The following is a 25088-nucleotide window of genomic DNA, read 5'->3' on the forward strand; positions in this document are numbered from 1 at the left end:
CTTAGAGGCAATGTCTGCCCACATCTAAATAGAAGCATAAATATCTCAAAAATAGCCAACACTCATATGAAAAAATTGTATGAAGAAAAAAGAAAAAAACGTATTGGTGTAACGAGAAGGCCACATAAGCTAAGAATGGAGAAAAAGTCCCCTAAGCAAGGGAACAAAGGAATTCATCCTATCCGAAGAGAAGGAAACACACTAAACTTATTGTTAGGAAATATCAAAATTGAGAACAGCAAGACAGAGACACCAGAAAATATTGAACCTAGTTTAATATCTTGAAGGATTTGTTTTCTTTCATTGGTCCTGTATATATCTAAACTCCTATGTTTGAATAGTGACTCCTCACTTATCTGCTTCATTCTAAAATGCAGCAAGAGCACCTAGGAGACATCTGCTTCTCGTTGCGATACGTCCCAAGTACCAGCACATTGACTGTGGTTGTCCTGGAAGCCAAGAACCTCAAAAAGATGGACTCTGATGGGCTTTCAGGTAAGTGTCTGAAAATACTCCCAGACCTGTAGTGAATCTGTTTGGTCAATAGAAGTTCTTCTTTTCAACATTTTCCCTGTCTAGCCGCATGTACTGTAGGTTCACCGGCAGTTCCATGTGCATTACTATTTTAGCACATTCACTGGTCCTGGAGGATTCCTATTCAGAGCTCTCCTACAAAATAATTTTTACAGGACAGTAGCCAGATTCTTTTCATAGGAGAAGTAGATCCAAGTTTTCTGTTTGTGAGTGGTGGTTCATCTTATCTGTTCCACTTTTGTGCAAGAATGGCTTGATGAGGTTATATGAAGGCCTAACAACATTTTGGGAGCTATTATGTGTTTTCCCTCATAGAGTGATGTATCTTCTATGTCAAGTGGGGCAGGGTCCGGCAAAGCGAACCAGTGTCAATGGCACGGTATCAGTGTTTGTAAGAGCAGGATATAATGGGTTTTATATTGAAATGACTAGGGCCAATGGCAAAGCAGTATCCAGCTGTTAATAAACTGTAGGCGCCTGTGGTACATATTTCAGTTTGTCCTCCTACCACAGCACATGACAGATGCCAGCTACAAGGCGAGGCTGGTTAGTGAGTGAATCAGAAGCCAATTAAGCTGCTCCAGAGAAAATGTAATATAATTGCTGCTCGTCTACTTCTTAAAACATTCTTAGCTGCCAGGAGAGAGGAAGTATAGACTGCACAGCCAAGGATGTCCTCTTTTGTCACCTACTCCTGGTTGGGTGACTCAAAAAGTAACCAGTCTGAGCACTCGCCAGAAGTGTTAGTTGAAGTTTTCAGAGCCCAGGACATTAGGGCATAAAACACAGGAGATGCCAGACCCCATCCAAGGACCTTCCTTCGAGTCTTATCCTTGAAATGTGGATCAGGCTCTCTGATGCAACAAGCTAACTGCATGCAGTGCTTTTACTGATTAACAGGCCTTTCTTTAATTGTCTAATTATCCTATATGTTGGTTAGTACACACATTATTATATTGATACTTTAAGCTGAGTGTGGTTGTATTTGGGTGTTCCTCTTTTGCCCTGTTGTTTCTTTATCACTGTTTTACATTGGCTTCGAGGCTGGGGTCTCACTGTGAGCAAGAAGAGTGGTCTCTTTCTTGTGAGTACTTCCACTAGACGAGCCTGTCTAACAAAAAGTACTCGCTGTTGGAAGAGTAAGGATGGGATGCAAGCAGTGAAAGACTCTTTCAAATGAAACTGTAATCCAGCAACACCACAGACTAGGAGTAACGAGGCAGTTTAATTACTTTGTAAAAGAGATCACAATGCAGTCAACTAAACACACTGCAGTCACCTTAATGATGCATGTAAACCACAATGAAGAGACATAGAAAAGAAAACAAAACTGCAAGACCAGTGAAGAAAGTTCCTAACTCTGAAAATGTTTGTCTAAAACTAACTAAGCCTTAGTGGGACCACTAAATGCTTTGCCCAGCAAAAGCACATATGTTAGCAAAAACATTCTGCAGTGCTATTATTGCAAAGAAACTCCAAAGAACTTAGGAAAGCTGAAGAAACAGAGACATACATTTTTCCTGAAAGTTAAAACAGGGACAACTTTTGGAGCTTCATAACAGAGAGATCTTAGACATGCTGTGCATAGCAAAGTGGGCACAGACAGAATTCCAGTAAAATGCTGTTTAACTGTACAGGGCACAGGAAGTTACACCGTATTGAAGTGGCACTGGGGTGCATAGCCAGTGAAGCAACGTTTTGCTTGTTGGAGACCCAGGTATAACAGATATAAAAAAGAAAGCAGCTTGGAATTTCTACCTTGGAACTGGGCACGTCTGTATTCAAGCAGATAAGTGAAAAAGTTAAAGCGGAAACTAGGCAACTGCAGAGCCATACGGAAAGCCTATTTCTTGCATGAGCCAATGAGGCATCAAACGAGGTCTGTTCCTAGCAAAGAAGAAAGCTGCTTCCATCAGGTGTTTCACATACAGGCAGATCTGTGTGACTTTCTCAAGTATGATTTGTTGCAATCCTACATATTGTGCTACTAATAGCTCTGTTTTTATGTTCATGGACACACCATGGTTTTATCTACAGTTTATAAATGCACAGCCATGAAAGACAACGGGCAACTGTAGAATTTTGGTGTCCGGTGTCCTCAACTTAATTTTCTCATGGTTCAGGATCTTTTATTTTTTATTTTTAAGCAGCTTTGGTGGAAAAAAATCCAGGCCCATATAGAAGACATGAAATCAATCTCATCAGATCATAAGTACAGGAATCCCCCGGATATTAAAAAAAGAAATTATATATATATATATATATATATATATATATATATATATATATATATATAAATATATATATATATATATATATATATATCAAGTTAATTAAAGTTTTAAGATGCTGACCATTTCTAGTTAAGATGTCAGATCCAGACAGAACATTGGTGAGCCTGTCTCAGAGTAATGTGATGTTCTACTAGTGAGGGATGATCCTCTTGATACCAAACAATGTGTCATCTTCTAGCTGAGGATGTTCTATTCTTCTGTTATAGTCAGCATGCAACAAAAAATACTGACCTGGAAAAGTGTCATCTGGAAAGTTCAAGTCCAAGAAATTTGCCAATCTGGTCAAGGAAGACCTAGAAAGCTTGTCTCTGAGCGAATTAGTGGTGCAACAGCAGAGGCCTAGAGAGCTTGTGTCTGAGCAATCTACCTTTATGCTGCAGGAGAGACCTGGAGAGCTTGTCTCTGAAGAATCTCACATTCTTCTGCAGGGGAGACCTAGTGCACTTGTCTCTTAACAATTTGTCATTCTGCTGCAGATCTAACATGCTACCAAAGGCAAGACCGGAGAGCTTATCTCAGAAGAGTCCAGCATTATACTCCAGGAAAGATCTGGAGAGTTTGCCTCTGAGCAATATAGCATCCATACAAGGAAAAACCAGAGGACTTAACTCCAAGCAATCCCGCAGTCTACTGCAGGGGAGACCCACAGAACTTGACTGCAAACAAGTTTGTGTTCTACTACAGCTGAGGGGTAGAGAGTTTGACTCATAGATACTAGGTATTCCGCCTTTTAGATCTGAAGATATTATCCCCAAAACATAGGTATTCTTCTATAAGTGAAATGTGGAAAGCATATTTTCTTTTCAAATGGTTGTCTCTGCCTACAAACAGGTGGGTTCGTCTACTGGCAAGTGTGGCTTTCTCATGCAGATCCATGTCTCCTAACAACATTCTGCATGTAATGGGCATTGCCTCGGAAATAATATGTTGCTGTCTAACCTTGCACAGGGGCCTGGCCCTCTCTCTCTCTCTCTCTTTTTTTTGCTTTCTCTTGCTCTCTCTCTCTCTCATTCCCTCTCATTTCTCTCTCCTGTTCTCTTCTCAGCTTATTCTTTTGGTGTTTGTGCAACACAGATCCCTACGTCAAGGTGCAGCTACTCCTAAAGAAGAAGAATTGGAAGAAGAAAAAGACAACAGTGAAGAAGAACACTCTTAGTCCATACTTCAATGAGGCTTTTAATTTCGAGGTATCATTTGAGCAGATCAAGGTGAGTTCAGTGTGCAGTCCTTACCTATCATACGTCCTCGTATATCTGGTTGGACCTCGGGAAGAAACAGTAAAAACTTCAAACTAAGTTGTATTTGAACTCAGGGTCTCTTTTCAGGATATATTGAGGAATATATCATTCAGCACATGCGACTGTACCATCCCTTAAAAAGGTTTCAGAAATGTAATTGTTTTTCCTAAAAGTTCTCAGAAGTCAAACAACAGAACGACTGTTGACTTTTAGCAGTGTACTTTAGGGTCTCTCCATTCTACGCTCCTACAGCAGCCATGCATTAAGTGGAACTCACAGTAGCATGGCGCCCCTTCACTTTATCACCAGAACTTTCTCTCCTTTGAACCTCCCAGTGCAGTAACCATGTTTCCATTCTGTGTCACTCTTGCCTTTAGATAATTGCCAGTGTGCCCTAAACCACCTTTTGTTTGTGTACTATGACTGTACTATCAACTGATACTCAAACACTCACTCTCTTTCTTGCACCCCCAGAATGTGGATCTTGTGATTTCGGTCTGGGACCACGACAAGGTTACCAAGAATGAGGCGATTGGGAAGCTGTTCCTGGGGTGCAAAGCAACAGGAAACCAGTTGCATCATTGGTCTGATATGTTAGCAAATCCACGACGACCCATGGCTCAGTGGCACAGTCTGCAGCCTGTAGAAGACGTGAACCATGCCCTTGGGGTGAAGTCTCGTTTCAAGCTGCCCAAACCCTAAGACAAAACTCTTTCCCTCCAGCATATGTAGCAAATTCATGTGACTATTGGACTATGACTAGACAGATGCAGGGGCCTGTGAATAAAAATAGAGATGTGTGTATAGTCTGTATGCATTGTCTGAAAGGATTTGGATCCAGTTAATTGTCCATGAGCACAAAAGATGATTTACAAATCATGATAAGTGGGCTTATTCTATGTGTTTGGACATGTTGCAGAAGTGTAAGCTAGGCAGATCTGGAGGCCCATTTCTGTGTTAGGAAGTGTGGGAGTCATTTTGTGGGTGCATGTCTTCAGATGGAAAACCTGACAAACTAGCCACCATAGAAAGGTGGAGGCTTTGAGGCAAGGTGTGGTGTCATACACCTGAGAGAAGAAGACAAATACTCACTTGTATCTGTAGGAGAACATTTACACCAGTTCTAAGGCCCACTCTGGAACATTAGATCCACACAATGTGTTTCACAGTCTTGGTTCTGGTGGGTGATCTTTCCTTTCACATGTTACTCCATAGGCTATTCTACTACATCATTCTTGGATGGATGTCTTCAGTTTTAGCCACCAAGGGATTGTCTTGTACTTCAGCTCCAAAGGGATGGTGGAGAATGTATGCCATGGAAGGATGGTGTGGATCTTCAGTCCTAAGTGGCTGAGAAAGTTAATGATATCGAATTTTAGTCCTGGAAGGGTGGTCTGGAATTTCAATCCTGGTAGTTGGTCTAGAACCTCAGCCCCAGAAGGGTCATTTAGAAGTAAAATCATAGGGAATGTCTGATACTGAACCCTGAGGAAGGTCTGGCATTACAATTCTAAGAGTTCTTGTTGACATTCAGTCCTGCTGTATGGTACCCACCTTCCTTAGGAGTAGTCTTAAATGTTAACACTGCAAAGGTTAGCTGGAACATGAGTTCTGTAAGGGTGGTCAGCCATGAAAATGTGACTTGTAACTTCAGCCTTGAAATTATGATTTGGAAAGTTATTGCTGATTGGATAGACTGAATCAGAGTTATTCCAGACTGGTCTAGAAGGGCCAAGGACAACTTCAAGGACAACCACTGACTAGGTAAATTACATCTAGTTAGATTCATCTCTATAGGGGTGGCCTACAGCCTAAGGACTGGAGGGCCTTCTAGAACTTTGGCCCAGGCCATTGGTCTAGGAATGTAACCCTAAAGAAAGGCCTGGAACAGTGGTTGTGGTGGGTTAGTTTAGAGTCTATCCATGAAGGTGTGGTCTAGATATCTGTACCTCAATGGATGGTCTTCAACTTTAGTCGAAGAGTGGTTAGACCTATAGAACTAAAGGGATAGTATGTTACTTCAGCTCTGATAGGATGATCCAGATCATTAACCTGGGAAGCATGATCTAGAATTTGGACGGCCAAGAAAATTAGCCCCGGTGATTATATAGAATGGCAAACAAATAAGGATGAAACACATCCTTTTGGAGGTTTTCTCTTGCCTGTTCAAGAAAATGTCCTTTCCAATAAGGTGGGAGGTACATCATATCTTCTTTGCAAACCTCCTCTCTGGTAGCCTCCACCATAAGCTGCAATTAGCACTGTAACGTGACTGTAAGGTGTTGTGCTGGCATAGTAAACAAAACATCAAAATAAAAGAAACCCTAGAGGGACATCTTTGATTGTTCCTGTTTTGTGTGGCAATTATGAATGCTAAAACGAGAACTGATCTCAGAAAGTGTGTTCTAAATTGCAAGCTATGTAAACTCTGTATGGGAACACTCTGCCTGGAACTATCAACATTATCCAAAACAGTACAGTACAAAGAATAGTTCTGTTATGTTTTTATTGTATGGGACTGTTCACTTAAGAGAGCTGCTTACTCACACAACTTGGCACACGCATTCATTCACAATACCACTTCTGTTGCTCCAATGCAGAGGCAAGCTCTGCTGGCACATTTATGACTTTTGGACCCTATGAAATTGTGTACCCAGTCTCAGTTACACTTATGTTCTTATAGCAGGTGTTTTCCTAAATAGACCTACCCAAACCTGAAGTGAAGGGGGCAGACCTGGAGAGGTGGTGACCTTAATGCAGTAAGACACAGGTAAGGAACATATGAACACATTCACGCTGTCAGTTCCAGGCAGAGGACAGATAGCTTGGTGGAAATTCAAGTTGACCATTTGCAAATGTTTTCTACTGGATTAGTTTGTTAGCCTGCTGGTTTTTGGGAAGATAATGAATACATAAGGAGTAAATCCCAGTCGATTTGATTTAAATTTCAGAACTGTTTATTGGTGCATACTAATGAGTACTGGTTTTATGTAGTATTTATGTACTGCAGCCCTGACTTTCTTCAGATGAGCATTAGTGGTTAGATGTCTAAACCACGTCTGCCTCACCAGGGCTCAATAGAAAATATGTTGAGAATAGCTATATGAAATGTTAAGCATGGCCGACAGACAGCTACTCTCAGATGTAAGGAGAGGACAGACGGGTACATGCCTCCACCCAGAAACTAACACAGAATACACTGATAACCATGCAAGACTGGCAACTGAGACTGATAACAACTTTCACATGTCAATTTTCCATTCTAAATCTTATTGGAATGTATTGGGGTTTTTAAATTAAATACATGTTAATAAATTGTGTGTATATACATAAATATAAATATATATATTATACATAAAGCAAATTCTGAAAGATTCTCCAGGAGTTTTGAATTCTTTGTCTGACCAGACTGATTTAGGATTTTGTTGCTGCCTCTCTTTGAAGAGTGGAAGAAGGAGTGTGAGCTGTAAGAACAGAGGAAATGGGCACTTAAACAGAGTGGATAGGCCGTAGTCAAAACATACTATCCACTACGTCCTCCAGGTTGCTGGCACTGGTGCAGTTGTGATACATTGTGTCAGAAGAGCACAGTACTGATCTCCAGTCCGAGAAGAAGCAGCCCCACAGGACCATTGTCACCCAGTGCTCAGTCGGTAAAGCATTTGCTGAGGTCCTGCATTGGCGGAGCAGTCAGCAGAAAATTTGGAGATTAAGGTCGTCCGAAGGCTAGTTCTAATGAAAATTGAAAAACAGGCAGATTCTTTTTGGGAGACGATTAAAAAACGCCCACGTTGGTTCTGATGTAGTGTTTGTCTGCTCAGTGGTGCAACAAGGGTGCCTTGGGCCCCAATGCAACTATTCAAAAAAGTGTCTCCCTGCTCCCTGGTTCGGTACTGAAAAACAGCCATAGTTGGAGAGCATTGGACCCCCCAAGGCCCTGGCTCTCGTGTCATTGCATTTGCTGCATTATTGATGACTGCACATTAGCTACCAGCCAGGTATGAGTTCCACCAGGCTCACAAGGGAATATCAGCGTGGTAGTGCTAGCACGGCCATAGTGCTTTCTGCCACCACCCACCATTCTCTCACTAAGTTAGTAGATCCTTACCGAGTAGTGGTGGAGATTATGACTGCTTGGAGGCAGTGTCTCTGCTCACATCTAAACTGACCACTGAACTATAAATTCCTCACAAACAGTCAACACTCATATAAAAAACTTGTAAGAAGAAACGGGAAACTCACTTATCGGTGTAAGCAGAAAGCTACTTAGACTAAGAATGAAAAAATGGTACCCTAAGCAAGAGAACAAAGGAATTCATCCTATCCAAGAAGAAGGAAACATTCTAAAATGACTTTTGAAAAATAGCTAAATTGATAGCATTAGGAAAGAAACTCCAGAAATATAGAACCTAGTTACTGGCTTAAAGGATGTTTCTCTTAAACTATGCATGTACATACACAAACAGTGGTTGAATAATGACTCCTCATTTGTCTGCTTCATTGTAAAATGCAGCAGGAGCACCTAGGAGAGACGTGCTTCTCATTGTAATAGGTCCCAGATAGCAACTCATTGACTGTGCCTTTAATGAAGACCAAGCAATTCAAATAGATGGAAGTTTATGGCCTTTTAGGGTAAGTGTCTGAGAATGCGGCCAGACCTACAGTCAAGCTGCTTGCATAACAGAAGTTATTTTCCCAATATTGTCTCTGTCTAGCCCCAAGTACTGTAAGTTCACCGGCAGATCCCATATTTCAGCACATTCACTGGTCCTGGAGGTTTGCTATTCAGAGCTCTGAAAGAAAGTACATTTTACAGGGCAGTAGCCAGGCCCATTTAATAGGAGAGGTAGTTTCAAGTGTTCTGTTTGTGCTTTTGTGCAATAATGGCTTGAATATGTTATATGAAGGTCCAACAACATTTATGTGTTTTGCCTCATGGAATGATGTGTCTATTACAACAAGTGGGCCAGCGTCCTGTAAAGTAAACCAGTGTCCATGTCAAGGTATATCTGCTTTTAAGAGCAGGATATACTGGGTTCTATATTGAAATGGCTGGGCCCAATAGCAGAGCAGTGTCCCAGGTGTGAATAAGGTGTAGGCACTTGTGGTACATATTTCTATGTGACCACCTGCCACAGCAAAAAGACAGATGCCAGCTGCAAGGCGAGGCTGCTTTCTGAGTAGACCACAAGCCAATTAAACCGCTCCAGGGAAACTTTAATATGATTGCTGCTCATCTACATCTTGAAAATTTCTTAGCTGCCAGGAGAGAGGGAGTAAAGACTGCACAGCCAAGGATGTCCTCTTATATCACCTTCTCCTGATTGGGTGACTCAAAGCTCAACCAGCCAGAGCAATCGCCAGAAGAGTTAGGTATAGTTGAGTTTTTCTGAGCCGAGGACATAAGGGCATAAAACACAGGAGATAACAGACCCCAGCCACCTTGTGTGAAGTCTTATGCTTGAAAAGTGGTTCAGGCTTGGTCGGCAAATCCTTATGACTTATCTCTGTTGCATCAAGCTAACTGCATGCAGAGTTTTTACCAGGGGCGGCTGGTGTTCCAGGGCTAAGAGGCTGCGCCCCTAGCCTTTTCTGGCCTCTCTAGTGAAGCATATATTTAATTACATGATGAAAGTAAAACATTTTCTGCACAACATTTTCGGAGTGAAAGTTGTGCACTTTGAAAAGCCCCACTGCGCCTGCGTCAGTATGTGGCTGAAAGCTGCACAGTAGGGCTGACAGGGCTTGCCCACTCAAAGCCCTTACATTTTCTCAGAACGCAGTGACGTCCCTGGCTTATCTCCTCTTCCTCCAAAAGCCCTGATAGTAAACAGCCTGGAGCGTTTTTTGTTCAGCCCGGGTTTCTAAAAACTTCATGTCACTCCGATATTATTCTCCACCCTTTCCTATTTACTCAAATGGTGGGGTGTGATCAGAAGGGTCTACGTACCAGAGGTCACATTTTATTAAAAGAATGCGGCATTGCGCAAAGAGAATCCCCAGTCTGTGGCAGAGAAATTGAATAAATACAATAAATAACTCCATCCAGGGCCCTCTGGGAGACAGGAGTGTGACCTGAAGACCTCAAGTCATAAATATACCAAAGACAACCCTGCACACAAGTAAGTTGGAGCTCTATCTTTTTTACAGGCAATAAGAAAAAAATCTGTTCTCTCAGCTCTCCTCTCCTTTCACTGCCTCTGTAGGTGATTTCGTCTCTCAAAGGCAGGAATGGTTCCAGTAATTTATCATGGCTAGTTATTGTTTTATTTCTTCTGCAGACTAATGACATGATATGTCATATTAAACATGTAATCTGCAGCTCAAATAAACGTGTACCTTTTATCACTGAAACTGCTGGATACAGGATGGGTGAGGCAATGTGTGTTTGTCTGATTGTGTTTGCAGGGCTTGACAGAGTGGCTGAGAAAATGTGGGTGTCTGTGGATAAGAGTTGTGTGAATGGCAGTGGATGAAAATGTGGATGAGTAAATGGGTAGGTGACCAAAGGCAGTGGGTGAGTAGGTGAATGGAAATACGTGGGTAGTGAGGCTCCCTCACAAGGTGCAATTCCGTCTTGTATTTGTGCCCCACCACTGCTTTCAGTCACCAGCCACCACTGGTTTTTACTAATTTATAGGTTTCTTTAATTTTGTAATGATCCTATATTTTGGTTGATAAATTATTATTTTGATACGTTAAGCTGAGTGTGGTTGCATTTGAGTGTGCACGAAACCTTTGCACTGTTGTTTCTTTTCCCACTCTTTTACACTGGGAGAGAGGCGAGGTCTCACTGTCAGGGTCGTCTCTTTCTTGTTAGTACTTCCACTAGCAGAGTCTGTCTACTAAGGGAGTCGATGGTAAAAGAGTAAGGATGGGATGGGAAAGGACTCTTCCAAATGAAGTTGTAATGTAGCGACACCAGAGACTGGGGATAACAAAACAATTTAATTACTTTGTAAAAGAGAGCACAAATGCCATCTACTGAACACACCGCAGTCAACCTAATGATGCACCTGGAAGAACACTGAAGAGTAATAAAACATGCAAGCAAAACTACAGGCACAATAGAAAGGTTCCTAACTCAGAAAATGTTTGATTAAATTAACTAAGCCCTAGCAGGCCCGCCAAAAGCTCTGCACTCCTAAAGCACATGTGAAAAAGAAAGGAATTCTGCAGTGGCATGAATGTAAAAAAAACTAAAGAGCTAAGGAAAACTTCAACAGCAGAGACAGACATTTCTCCTGAAGGTAAACACTAGGCCTGGGCGGAGTTCGCAGAGTTCTGCTACGTGGAACTCTGCGAAGTGGCGAAAAAACTCTGCCGCACTACGTGGAATTCCATGAGTGGTAGGGTTTGGGTAAGTCGCTCTGTTTGCACTGATTTTCAGTGCAGGAGTTTCTCCCGCACTGTAAAATCAGCATGAACGGTATCATACGGAGCCCCAGAGGGCGCTAACTTCTTTCTGCCACTCAGGCAGCTTCATCAACGCGAGCAGCAGTTTTCTCATCATGAGCAGTCGCAGCCTACCGCAACCGATCGCGTTCAGAAATCTCACTCACGCTTGCCAACTTAGCGATTTCTCTTGCTCGCACTGACCAACTTAACGTTGGCGAACGCGAGGAAGAGAAAAAACTCTGCATCACTTCATGGAGTATTTCGGAACTCCACGCGGAGTGGGGAAAACTGTGCAAACTGTGCTGGCGGAGTGAATTCTTCACCCACCCCTACAGGAACAGTTGTCAGAGCACCGTAACAGAGGGATCTGAGACATGTTGCACATAGCAAAGGGGCACACAGGCAGAGTTCGAGTAACATGATGTACTGCTACCCTGTTGGAGAAATCAGCTGGGGTATAGCCAGTGAAGCAACATTCTCCAAGCAGGAGACCAGGGTGGCATATGACAAGGGCCCACAAAACCAGGAGTAACGACAGCTTGGAATTTCTACCTTGGCCCTGGACAAGTCTGTATATAAGCAGATAAAAGAAAAAGGTAAAGTTGAAATTAAATAATTATGGAGCCATGTGGAAAGTGCATGCCTTGTGTGAGCCAATGTGACATTAAACCAGGTCTGTCCCTAGCAAAGAAAAAATCAGCTTCCATTAGGTGTTTCACAAACAGGCAGATCTGTGTGGCTTTCCCGAGTAGGATTTGCTGCAATCCTAAGTATTTTGGCACTAATAGCCCTGTTATTATGTATAAGGGAACACCATAGTTTTAAACACAGTTTATACATGCACAGGCCTGGAACACAATGGGTAGCAAGAGGATATTGTTGCCTACTGCCTCAATTTAATTTTCTAATTTTTCAGGAACTTTCTTTTATTTTTAAGCAACTGTTGTTAAAAAAGATACAGGCCCAAATAGAGCACATGGATTCACTCTCATCAAATCATAAGTATATGAACAGGAATCCCCGGAATATTAGAATATGAAATGTATTCTAAAGCAGAGTAGCTAATGTTGTACTATGCTGCCCCTTCTTGTTGAGGTGTCAGATCCAGACAGAATATTGGAGAGTTTCAGAGTAATGTGGTGTTCCACAGGGATCGTCCTCTTGATACCAAGCAATGTGGCATCTTATTTGTGAGGATGTGTTCTATTCTTTTACTATAGACAAGCATGTAACAAAAATATATATTATCCTGAACAAGTGTCAACTGGAAAGTCCAAACAATTTGCCAGTTGGCAAAGGTAACACCTGGAGAGCTTGTCTCTGAACAATGTAGCATTTTACTAGATGGGAGTTTTGCAGAGCTTGAATCCAAGCAATCCATCGTTTTACTTTAACTTGAGATATTGTCTTTGAACAATCTAGTATTCTACTGCAGGGGGATACCTGGAGAGCTCCTCTCTGAGTATTCTATTACAGGGGAGAGCTGAGTAGCTCGTCTGAAAGCAATCTAGTAATATACTGCAGGTGAGACGTGGAGAGCTTGTCTCTGAGCAAGCTATTGGTACTGCAGGGAGTCCCAGCGAGCTTGCTTCAGGTGCAGGAGAGCTTGTTTCTGAACAATATGGAATTCTACCACAGGAGAGACCTGGAGAGCTTGTCTCCGAGCACAATAGCATTCTACTAAAGGATGCCCTGGAGAGCTTGTGTCCAAGCAATCTTACATTTTACCACAATGGGAGACCTGGAGAGTTTGTATATGAAGAACCTCACATTCTACCGCAGGGGAGACCTGGAGCGTTTGTCTCTGAGCAATCTGTCATTCTAATGTAGGGGAGACACTGAGAGTTTGTCTCTGAGCAATCTAACATCCTACCACAGGCAAGACCCATAGAACTAGTCTCTGGGCAATCTAGCATTATACTGCAGGAAAGTCCTGGAGAGTTTGTCTCACAGCAAGCTACCATCCACTACAGGGGAGACCCAGGGAGGCTGTCTACAAGCAATTCAGCATTCTACTCTAGGGAAGACTCAGAGAGCTTGACTGCAAACAAGTTTGTGTTCTACTAGGGCTGAGGGGTAGAGAGTTTAGCTCATAGATATTAGGTGTTCTGCCTATTAGAACTGAAGATATTTTCCCCAAAACACAGGTAGTCTTCTACAATTGAAACGTGAGGAGCATATTTTTTTAAATGGTTGTCTCTGACAGACTATGTTTTTGAAGGTGAGAGCTTTGTGGACTGTTATGGATACGTGTGAAGTCCTGCTGCTGAGTAAGGCTGGAGTCCCTACAAAAAAGTGGGTTCTCATACTAGCAAGTGTAGTTTTCTCATGCAGGTCCATGATCCTTAAAAACACTCTGCATGTAATGGACATTGACCCAGGAAATAGTATGTTGATGTCTGGCCACCAGTTATCAAGCACTTCTAGGTTCCAAGTCTTTTAGGGGCCAGCAACCCACACACGGGCCTGATCCCCTCTCTCTCTCTCTCTCTCCATCTCTCTCTATTCTTCCCCTATGATATGAAAATACACTATCCTCCCTCTCAAGTAAGACATCTCCCTAGACCAGTGGTTCCCAACCTGTGGTCCATGGACCCCTGGGGGTCCGCAAAGACTCCTCAGGGGGTCCGCAACTGCTTTGAAAATTAAATAATATTAGCAGATTAGGTCCCTTTCAGTAATGACTCACTGGGCTGTCCACAGATTCCAATAATGATTCAGTGGGGGTTCCCGGACTCCAGCAATGATAAAGTAGGGGTCCACAGAAGTCAAAAAGTTGGGAACCAGTGCCCTAGACTAAGATGTGCAAAGCTGCCTGTGGGTAGAAACTGTTCTCTCTGCATATGCCACTCCTGATACTGATAAAGGTAAATGTAGTAGAGTATGAAATGGAGTATCCTCTCTGTTCAGAACTGTGTCTTGGATAACTAGTGTCCATATTTCATTGTTGAGATATACTTACCTGTGTTTCAAATGCATCCCAAAGGCAACACCCATACATAACAGGGTGTGTACAGCAGCTGATAGGAGTAAGCATGTGAAATACACTGTGTGGGACCACTGAGTACACTCTCTTCCATGAAGGGCGTCAGACTAGAGTGTCGGAAGCAGCTGCCTTCTACACTGAGACCGCACTCAGATCACAAGTGTGTGTGTAGTAGGGTGTGGGGAGGTACTGGCCTCCCTACTGAGAGCTGTCTCTGGGATCATGGGTATGCATAGTAGGGTGTAGTTAGGCACTGTCCACTACCCTTAGATCTCTCTCTTGGATGATGAATATGCATAGTAGGGTGTTGGGAGGGACTGGCCTCTCTGCAAGAGATGTGCTCTCTACTGAGATGTTTCTCTTGGATGACACACATACATACTAGGTAATAGAGAGACAGCTTGGTTAGCTCAGATATCTCCCCAGAGTAACACATGTGCAAAGTACGTAATGGTTAGAGACTCCTCTCTCTGCTCATACCTCTTTTCATGAAAATTAATGTCTTTAGTCATTAGTACAGTTTAAAATGGAGTATCCTCTCTGTTGACAACTGTGTCTTTGACAACCAGTGTGCACATTTGAATGTAAGAACACACTCATCTCTCTCTCAGACACCACCTTGTGGGGACAGGTATGTGTAGTACGGTGTACACAGAGACAGAGTTCTGCACTGAAACGTTTCTCCAGAGTGACAAGCATTTACACTAAGATGTGCAAAAGAACTGCCATCTCCACCAGCAGACAGCAGTGGGTATTATTCTATGAAACTGTATTCCTCTCTCTGCCAAAACCTGCCTCTTGTATATAAATCTATATTCTTCAATGGGAAGAAACACTAATCTCTCTACAGTAACTCAACATACACACGCACTGCAGCACAGTTACAGTTCTTCATGAATGAACTGCCACTTTAAGTCAACATTGCAAGACGTTTGAAATATTTAAAACCTATTAAGGAAAGAAATTAGTAGTAACTTTAAAAGTTTTATTTAAAAAATAATTTAACAACATAACAAACAACAACAACATTAGTACGCTACAACTACGACAACAGTAAAACAAACTATACAAACTATGTACATTTTGTCTTTCCACTCATTACCAGGCATGTAATACCTCCTCCCCTTTTGCATCATTTGCCCACTGGATTTTGATGTACGTAGATCTTCTTTTCCTTTGCTTCATCCATCTTAGCCTGCCAAACAATATCTCATTTAATAGTCTTTTTCTGGCAGACTAGGTGTCAAAGGAGTCTGTTAAAAACAGAATATGCAAAAAATAGTTCAGTCGGGAAACTAGAAGCAACCAGTGTATTGTACATGCAATCATTCTAAAAGGAAGAGTGTGAAGGCTCACAGGAAAAACGAGACTCTAGACCAATCACAGGCCTCCAGTTTTGATTTTGCGCTCTCGCAGGTGACTCGTGGCCCTCTCGTGAGCCCAACTGCCAAAATATACAATTATATTTCAATCTTAATTTATAAAAAATTACTAACTGGATTTACACAAATTCACAAAAAGCACATTCTGTGGACCAAGCAGTAGGTCCTGCTGAATTTAGTGTAATTCCATTCAGCGGTTTAGGCTGTAGCCTTGTCTAAAGAAGTCAAAGGAATATGATAAGGATTTAACGTATTTAGACCCCCCCTTTTTGCTCGGCCCCTGAACTTTTCAGGAAGGAACTGGTTTCCTAACTATAACGTCCCTGAAACCTTTGTTCTTTTAAGTGAATTTATATATGTTCAATAATTTGACTGCTAATGTTTCATTCATATTTTTATTGATGTTATAAAAGTTGTCATGAGTGCTGCAATATCTGGGGTAATTGGCAGTGCATGGCGAGGGCGCGAGTTATAGTTATGTTAGGGCGCGAGTTATAGTTACTTGAAATAACTAGAACTATGACTACTGAATTTATATGGTTTTCCTAACTATAAGGTCCCTGTAACCTTTGTTTTTTTCAATGAATTTCTATGTTTTTTTTTAACGTAAAGTAATTTTAATTACTATACGTTAAGGCCCTGCAGCCAAATCACTATAACTACCCAACCCTTCGCCACAAACGGCCTTTGGCCGTGCGCGGCAGGTTTTGGGCACAAAGCCTGGCCTGCGGCCAACCGCCTATAACCACTCAACCCCACAGGCATAAGTCTCTGAGTGGGTATGTGAGTGTGTGCATGAGTACCTCAGTGGGTCTGTCAGTGGTTGCATGGGTCTCTAAGTGAGACTGGGAGTATGTGCATGAGTTTCTGAGTGGATTTGTGAGTGGATGCACTTTCAGTAGGTCTGTGAGCGGATGCATGACTGAGTGGGTCTGTGAGTAGGTATGTGTTTGTTTGAGTGGGTCAGTGATTGGGTGCACAAATGTCTGAGTGGGTCTGTGAGTAGGTGCCTGAGGGTCTGAGTGGGTCTGTGTGTGTCTGAGTGGGTCTGTGAGTGGGTGCATGAGTCTCGGAGTAGGTCTGTAAGTAGGTACATGAGTCTCTGAGTGCATCTGTGAGTGAGTGCATGAGTTTTTGAGTGGGTCTGTGAGTGAGTGCATGAGTCTCTGAGTGGGTCTGTGAGTGGGTGCGTGAATGTCTAAGTGGGTGTGTGAGTGGGTGTGTGAGTGCCTGAGTGGGTCTGTGAGTGGGTGCATGAGATTCTGAGTGTGTCTAGGAGTGAGTGTCTGTGTGAGTGTGTTAGTAGCTCTGTGAGTGATTCGGCCACAAATAAACCTCACCTGCCCTTTTGTCCAAAAAGAGTCCACAGTTTTGCACAAAATGTCTACTTGAGTAGAGTTCTTTCTGGGTCCTTGGGTAAAGGTCCAGTATGTATTCTACACCATAACTGTGTAATGGAGCACAAGGAAATGTCACCAGTAACCTTATGTGCGTTTTGGCAATATTATTGTTCCTGGTGCATCTTTATCCAGAAATGTGTGATAACGTACTCCTCCTATAGAGAGGCTGACAAGACTACAAAGACAGAAATCTCCACCAAACCAAGGTCCTTCCTCTTATCTAAGTGACGTAAGTGCTTCTTTGTTTTGTGGAGATGTCCTCATATTCCTTGAATTTAAGAACACGCCACCAAAACTGGCGGGAAACACACTGGGGGGGCCCTTGTCAGCTGTCCATCATCCTGTCGAATGGCAGGAAGACCAGTGCATACTACTATGCGAGGCCAAGCAGGCGGAGCTTCCAGGTGATTTGCACATTTGGATACTCGTAGCAATGTAAAAGGAGAACTATGGACTCTCCTCTCACCAGAAGAGGACAAGAAAGAACCCACTCGTCACAGTCACATACAGATTGCGCTTCAATAAATCAACAATGCATTCACCTCCTCAAAGGATTTTAGATCATTTTTTTTCAAATTGGAATTGCTGAGAAAACACTCTTAATGGATAGGGGGATTGCACAGCACCCATCCCCAGGCCGATTTCAGCCTAAGGGACCCCATCTGTTGGGGCCCGGCCATGTCTCCTAGGTGCCCTTTGGCATCCAGTGTGCAGGATTGGGACCACATGGGGATTCTCAAGACCTCCACTGTCCCAGCTGGCTCCCCGCCTCCTGTGTGAGCCAACATTGCTATTGCACACAGGGAGATGCTAAACCTGCAGCTCCCTGTGTTCAAGAGCAATAGTTTCATCTCTTTCCCTCCCTACGTCTCTGCAGCCAGGGAAAGAGATAACACCTCCACTTCCAGTGGGAGGGAGCACTTTGACAGCTCCCGCCCACTGGAAGAAGAGTGTATGCTTTTGCTTGGTGGGAACTGTCAAAACTCCTGCAAAGCAGAAGCAAACAGCTATGTCCCTGGGGTGGCCACCCTGGGACATAGCAGGAGCCGGACCTAAGGGGTGGGGGTCCCCAGGGCCATTATTGGCTACAGGAGGGGGCCGCCTGGCCCCCTCCTTTATTTTTCAGGGCAGGCCCCAGGGAGGTGGTGTTTCCCGGGCCAATTCTTTTAAAAGTTTTTGGCCCTAGGGAGGTGATGGTCTCCAGGGTTCAAAGGGGGGGGCGGGATCCGCACAGCCCCCATTACTGTTTCATTACCCCCAGGGAGGGTGTAGTCCCTCGGCTTATAGAGCCTCAGGAGGAGGGCCCTGTAAGGCTCCCTCCTTTTTTTTTTTAGAAATAAACTCCGAGGGAGGTTGTGGTCCCCCTCCTTTTCTTAAATAATGCCCCCTTGACCTGGTCCACCCAGGAGCTTTTCTCAAAGCAAGCCCTGGAACCCTTGCTTGTTTTTATTTTTAATTTTCACCAAAGTCACAGATCTGCTGCAACTTTCCTTGAAAAATTTAAAAAAGTGCATTTCTGCCCTGCTGAGATTCCTCTGGGACCCCAGCACCAGAGCTAAGGGGTCAGAGCCCCCTATCCTGGTCCCTTTTCTTTTTTTTTTTAAATCTTTTTTTCAGTGACTCAGCTAAAGCCAAGTCCCAAAATGGATGCCAACATTTCCTGGTTGAAGGGCCGGCAGCCAATCAGATCTCAGCTCGAGATCAGGAGGGTTCACGGATACATCGCATCCCTATATACACAAATATGATTTGTCTTTAACATCTCAAAAACTACTGAACAGATTTACACAAAATAACAGTAAGGGCTCTGTCCGGATCAAGAGCTATCTTACTGCCAAATTTGGTGTAATTCCGTCCAGCGATTCGGGCTGAAGTTGTGCTAAAAAACCCTATGGGAATTAACATGGGGAAAACACGTTTTGGGACCCCCCCCTTTTGGCGCCAAAGATATATGCAACTCAAGAAACGCTTTTTCGATAGAAACTAGGTCCTAACTATAACTACCTAGTGGTGACCGCCCCATGCTACGAAAAAGGGCAGATTTTGACTTTTGATAAAAAGTATGACCTGATAAGAGGTAACCAACCAAAAGTTAAGGAACAAATTCCTACGAGCCGAAGTTATAATCGAGGATCAGTGGAGTCAACCAATATAACTACCAGTGAGGGGACTCACTGACAGTCTAAGGGAACAAGAGAGCGACAACAGTGAAAATTATGTCTCTGTCCAGTCAGAGGCTGAAGGAGTAAAAACCAAAAATGTTAAGGAATTCGACTTTTTGGCCCAGGGAAGGCTGGCAGCTCAACCAGGAAAGGTAAATCGCACAGGTTGCGAAGGAAAAAGTACTTACAAAAGAAATGCAAGGAAAGAGGAAGACGCAAGAAACCCTGAGGGAGTACTGACAAGGGGCCAGATGATATCAAAATGAAAGATAAATTAATTGTGGTTAACCTCTCTGACATTGAGCTTACTGAGTTCGAGATCCAGGAATAAGAATGGAAAGAGTTGAAGGGCTTTTTACCCGTGAACAAGGAAACTTTGTTTCCAAAATTCGTAGGGTTCTCTGGATGCCTAATAAATTTCACTTTAGCAAGATTCTGTGACTGAGACTTGTTTTTCTGTGCCCTTTGCAAGATGTGCGGAATTCGCTTGGGCTATATATAACCTAGTGGCAGTTCTATAGAAACTCAGTCCTAACTATAACTACCTAGTGGTGACCACTAGGTTTTATATATATATATTACCTAGTGGCAGCCGCAATTAGGTAGTTATAGTTAGGACCTAGTTTCTATAGAAAAAGCATTTTTTGACTTGGCTATATCTCTGGCGCCACCAAAGATATTGACCACCACTAACTAGGTTTATATATATATATATATATATATATATATATATCAAACGTTGTCCAAGCCTCACAGGGACAAAGTCCCTCGACGAAAAACAACGGGCGTGACTCCAAGCAAGAACGTGTTTATTGTTGAAAAGAAATCCTAACGCGTTTCGGAGCACTGGCTCCTTGCTCCCAGGTCAGAAGACATGCTCCATCGCACATACATTTAAACTAAAGAAAAAACAAACAACATAAACAAAGGACTCCAAACATTTGTTACAACAGTGTCAGCCATTTTGAAACGGAGTTCTTGTAATACATTGCTTAATCACAAAAATTCTTATTTCATATAAATGATCACACATTAACTCCTTATTCATGCAACAAAACAAAACCCATATTACATTATATATCATATATATATTATTATTTATATAAAAAATCAAAAAAGAAAAAGAATATATATACATAAAGAAACATGTTAGACTAAAGGTACTTTTTGCAAACGTGTCGGCCATATTTGAACAATGTTCATATAATGCACTGCATAGTCTAAGAACTCATATGAATTCATGTGTATGTATCTCGATATAAAGTAAAAGGAGCTTGAATACTAATATATACACACAAATATTTCTTACATGACAGGTCTCTACAAAAAGTATCTATTGTTATTTTTAGAACAAAGTAACATTCATATTATAATACTCATCTAATGTGTAGAATGTACTCGCAGGATATAATAGCTCCTTGTGTTTCCAACAAAGATCAGCTTTTTCTTTGTACCTATGACAAAATAGAACATATAAAATACTTAAAGAGAACAATAATGATAGCAATATAACAATTATTAAATTCTAATCCTTATTTTGTTCACAATATAAATTGCTGCCACCCATGTCTAGATAGAACTAAGATGAACAAAAATGTCTTCATCCTCATTAAATCCATATGGAACCATAGTAGAATATTTAATAATGAATTTAGATTCTAATTGTCTCAGTTCCAGTTCTCTATTGCCACCTCTTATACTAGCCGGAACATTGTCTAACACACGAAATTTCAGCAAATCCCTATTTTTCTGGTGAACCACAGCAAAATGTCTTGCAATCGGATATGTTTTGTCTTCATTGGTTATAGCTCTCATGTGTTCCAATACTCTTTTTCTCGCTTTATGAATCGTGCCGCCAATATAATACTTATTACATGGGCAGCTAAGAGCATAGACACACTCACTATTCAGTATTGCTATTGAGGTGCTTTTTAATGATAAAATGGCTTGAATTCCTAGATAACTGGATCTTACGACAATTACTGCTGCCCTTACAGGCTTTACATTTGCCACATGTAAAGAAAACCTGAACAATGGATTCTTTATTTCCCTGAGATGATTGGACTAAGCTTTTACATAAAAGATCTTTAAGAGATGCACATCTTCTAAAAGTCACCTGAGGTTGTTGTCCAATTGAGTCTGCTGGATGTTCATCACTCTTAAGAATATTCCAATATTTCAGTAGGATGCGTTTAATTTCCCACGCTTGAGTATTAAACGTAGTAACAAACCTTATTATTTGGGTATCATTCACATTAATACATTTCTGTGCTATCAGTAATTTTTCTCGATCTAATGAAAATACTTTCTCACATGTACTATCAATTAATTCACCAGAGTATCCTCTCTCAAGAAATCTATTCCTCTTTGTTAGCATTTCTGCCACGAAATCACTATCCTCACTGCAATTTTTTCTTGCTCTCAAAAGTTCACTGTAAGGAATACTGCGAATCAGATTTTTAGGATGGCAACTATTAGCGTGGAGAAGGCTGTTCCCTGCTGTTTTCTTGCAGAACAGAATACTTGTTAGTCTAGCTTTTTTGACATGTCATTTCAAATCCAAAAATTCAATTTCCGAATGATGTATATGTGAAGTCAATTTCAAATTCATCTGATTTATATTTAACTGTTTCACAAATTCTACAGCCTGGTCTTCACTGCCTTTCCAAATGCGAAAAATGTCATCAATACAACGTACCCATAATATCACGTGCTCATCAAACATCTGCATATTGTACACAACTTGCTCCTCCCACCAGCCAAGAAAAAGACCTGCATAGCTAGGGGCAAAGCAAGTACCCATTGCAGTCCCTTGCAATTGTCGATACACTTGATGATTAAATATAAGAAAATTGTTAGACATATTTGCATCATATATAATAACATTTCAGTATGCTGTAAATAAGATAGTGATCTTGCTCTAAAGAAATGTCTACATGCAGAAATGCCTAAATCATGAGGGATGCAAGTATAAAAGCTTTCGACATCTAATGTTAGTAATACAAATTGCTCATCCCAGGGTGCCTCATGAATCCTTTTTAAAAAATCCTGTGTGTCCTTGATATACGATGGTAATGCCTCCACAAAGGGCGTGAGAAAAAAATCAATATATTTAGATGTGTTCTCCAACGCACTGCCTCTCGAAGAGACAATTGGTCTGCCAGGTGGATTTTTAGAATCCTTATGTAATTTGGGTAACAGATATAATACTGGTAATTTAGGATGAGAACATCTCAAAAATAAAAAAATTTCCTTCACAATAATCTGGTCATTTACCCAATCGGTTAATTTGTCACCATATTTCTTATTGGCTTCATGATATTGCTGTTTACTTGTTTTTTCATATTGTCTGCTGTCATTGAGTTGCCTCTGACCCTCCTCTAAGTATTTGGATAAAGGCCAAATTACCACATTACCACTTTTGTCAGAGGGTTTATTAACTATATTTACATTATTATTTAACTCAAGGATAGCCTGTAGTTGTTCAGAATTTAAGTTATGATAACCAAATCGTCTGTTCTTATTCCTATTTAATCTCTTAAATTCACTGATGACACATTTTTCAAATACATCAATTGATGCAGATGTCCCTTGGGGATAGAAGGTGGATCTAAGTTTAAATCTATTGATAACTGCACAATCTAGATTAGCTTGAAATCCTTCCTTTTCCAGACTTGTTAAAGGGTCATTCTCCCACTCACTGTCACCCATTAACTGTCCCATTGTTTAAAATGTCTCAATGTCCCCAATTTGTAATGAGGACAGAGTTGTCTTCTCCACTGCCATTTGTTGTTCCCCAGAGGCCTTAGTGGCAAACCAATATTTAAGTTTTAATTTCCTAATAAAATGAAACAAATCTATTCTGCTCAAAGTGTAATCAAAAGATGCTGTTGGACAAAATGCGAGACCCAGGGTTAATACTTTTTCTCTTGTCTTAGACAGAATTACATTTGATAAATTTACCACAGTTCCTTCTATGGGTTCATGGCAGTTTGACCCCTGGTGCGTATTCCCCATGTGCTTTCTATGTCTCTTTGTCGTAGTCCACTTGATTTGAGTTCTCCTCTTCCTCCTTTTCCGCGAGCTCTGAAACCTACTGCGCCTCTGCCCTGTTGGGCCTTTACTCTTCCTTGGGCCAGTAGGTTGAATTCCTTGAAAATTTGGGATTTTACTCCCTCAGTCTCAGATTGATTAGAGACATCACTTTCACTGGTTTCACTTGTATATATATATATATATATATATATATGAAGCATTTTTGTTCTGCTAATACCTTTGGGGCTGTTTGATAAATCATCAATCTTCAAGATATTTTCAAAACTTATACTATACTAAGTTTAGTTTCTGTGTTGGAAGTTTCGGAGTGATCTGTCAAAAAGAGGGGGTTCCAAAACACGCTTTTCCCATTATTTTTTCATAGGATCTTTACACACGCCTACAGCCCAAACTACTGAACGGAATTACACCAAATTTGGAACAGAGGTAGATTCTCTTCCACAGATCATGCTTTTTGTGATTTGGTGCAAATCCGTTGAGTAGTTTAGGAGAAATGTAAGGTAAAAAATATAGATATATAGGTATGCGGATCCTTCGCAGATCCACGCGCCACAGGAAGAATCTGATTGGCTGCCCGCAGCCTGAGAGAAATGTTGCAGCTACCATTTTCTTTTGTAGGTAAACGGTCCCCAGGGCTTAAATGTGGGGGACAATTGAGTTGATGGGGTCAGGGTACGGGTTCCCTGACCCCCTGGGGGTGATGTAGTTGTGGTGATGGGACAAATTATGCCTTTGAAAATGTGGAAAAAGATTACTTTTTTTTACTCTTCGCGAGATCCGTGGATCCAGCCACACGACTAAGCACGGCCCCTGGTGTGAATCCGTGGGTTGATTCTGGTGAGCTCGGGAAACAGCAAAAAATCAGTAGTACACATAGAGAGCCACTCTAACACCTAGACTGACATGCAGGCAGACACTGTCACACCCACTCTCACACCTACAGGATGCTATTACATCCACTGTCACATCTACCCAAACACTTTCACACTCACTGTGACACTCAGAGAGACACTCTCACACCCACCCTCATATCCAGGCAGATACTGTCAAACTCCCATTCACACCCAGACAGGGACTCTTACCCTCAGTCTCACATTAACATAGACAATCGCACATGCAGTGTCAGATCCAGAGTCACACTCTGACACTCACACCCAGATAGCTACTCTTACACCCAAGTTGACATGCAGGCAGTCACTGACAGAGCCATTCTCACTCCAGAAAAGATTCTGTTGCATCCACTGTCACATCTACACAGACACTCTCACAGCGACACTCTCACCCCCCCCTTCACATCCAGGCAGACACTGCCACACTCCCTCTCACACCCAGACAGAGACTCTCACAAATACTCTCAAACTAACATAGACACTCTCACATGTAGTGTCAAACCCAGAGACACACACTGACTCTCACTCTCACACCCAGACAGCTATACTCACACTAAAGCTTTCAATTATTGATGAGGTGAGCATAGTCTCAAAGGTAATGCTTGCCTTTGTGCATTTGAGAATGTAACCAATATTAAAGACTGACTATCATGTGCTCTTTGGAGGAAAACATGTGATTGGTTTTGGTGATTACTACAACTTACCCCTGTGAAAGGACAACCTATATTTAGACTGTATCATATGAAGA

At 41.9% G+C, this 25088-nt stretch overlaps 1 protein-coding gene across 3 annotated transcripts in view; it reads left to right on the top strand.

Moving 5' to 3' along the window:
• SYT8 (synaptotagmin 8) overlaps nt 1-7442 on the top strand; it is a 226787-nt gene extending 219345 nt beyond the window's left edge. For all 3 annotated transcript variants that reach the window (XM_069223164.1, XM_069223163.1, XM_069223162.1), the window contains 3 exons: nt 378-495; nt 3903-4036; nt 4541-7442. In XM_069223164.1, coding sequence (XP_069079265.1) covers nt 378-495; nt 3903-4036; nt 4541-4768 — 480 coding nt within the window. In that variant the 3' untranslated portion in view covers nt 4769-7442. The remainder of the gene's footprint in view (nt 1-377; nt 496-3902; nt 4037-4540) is intronic.
• Nucleotides 7443-25088: the final 17646 nt, after the last annotated feature.

The sequence above is a fragment of the Pleurodeles waltl genome, chromosome 3_1 (assembly GCF_031143425.1).
Source record: "Pleurodeles waltl isolate 20211129_DDA chromosome 3_1, aPleWal1.hap1.20221129, whole genome shotgun sequence".
Taxonomy (NCBI): domain Eukaryota; kingdom Metazoa; phylum Chordata; class Amphibia; order Caudata; family Salamandridae; genus Pleurodeles; species Pleurodeles waltl.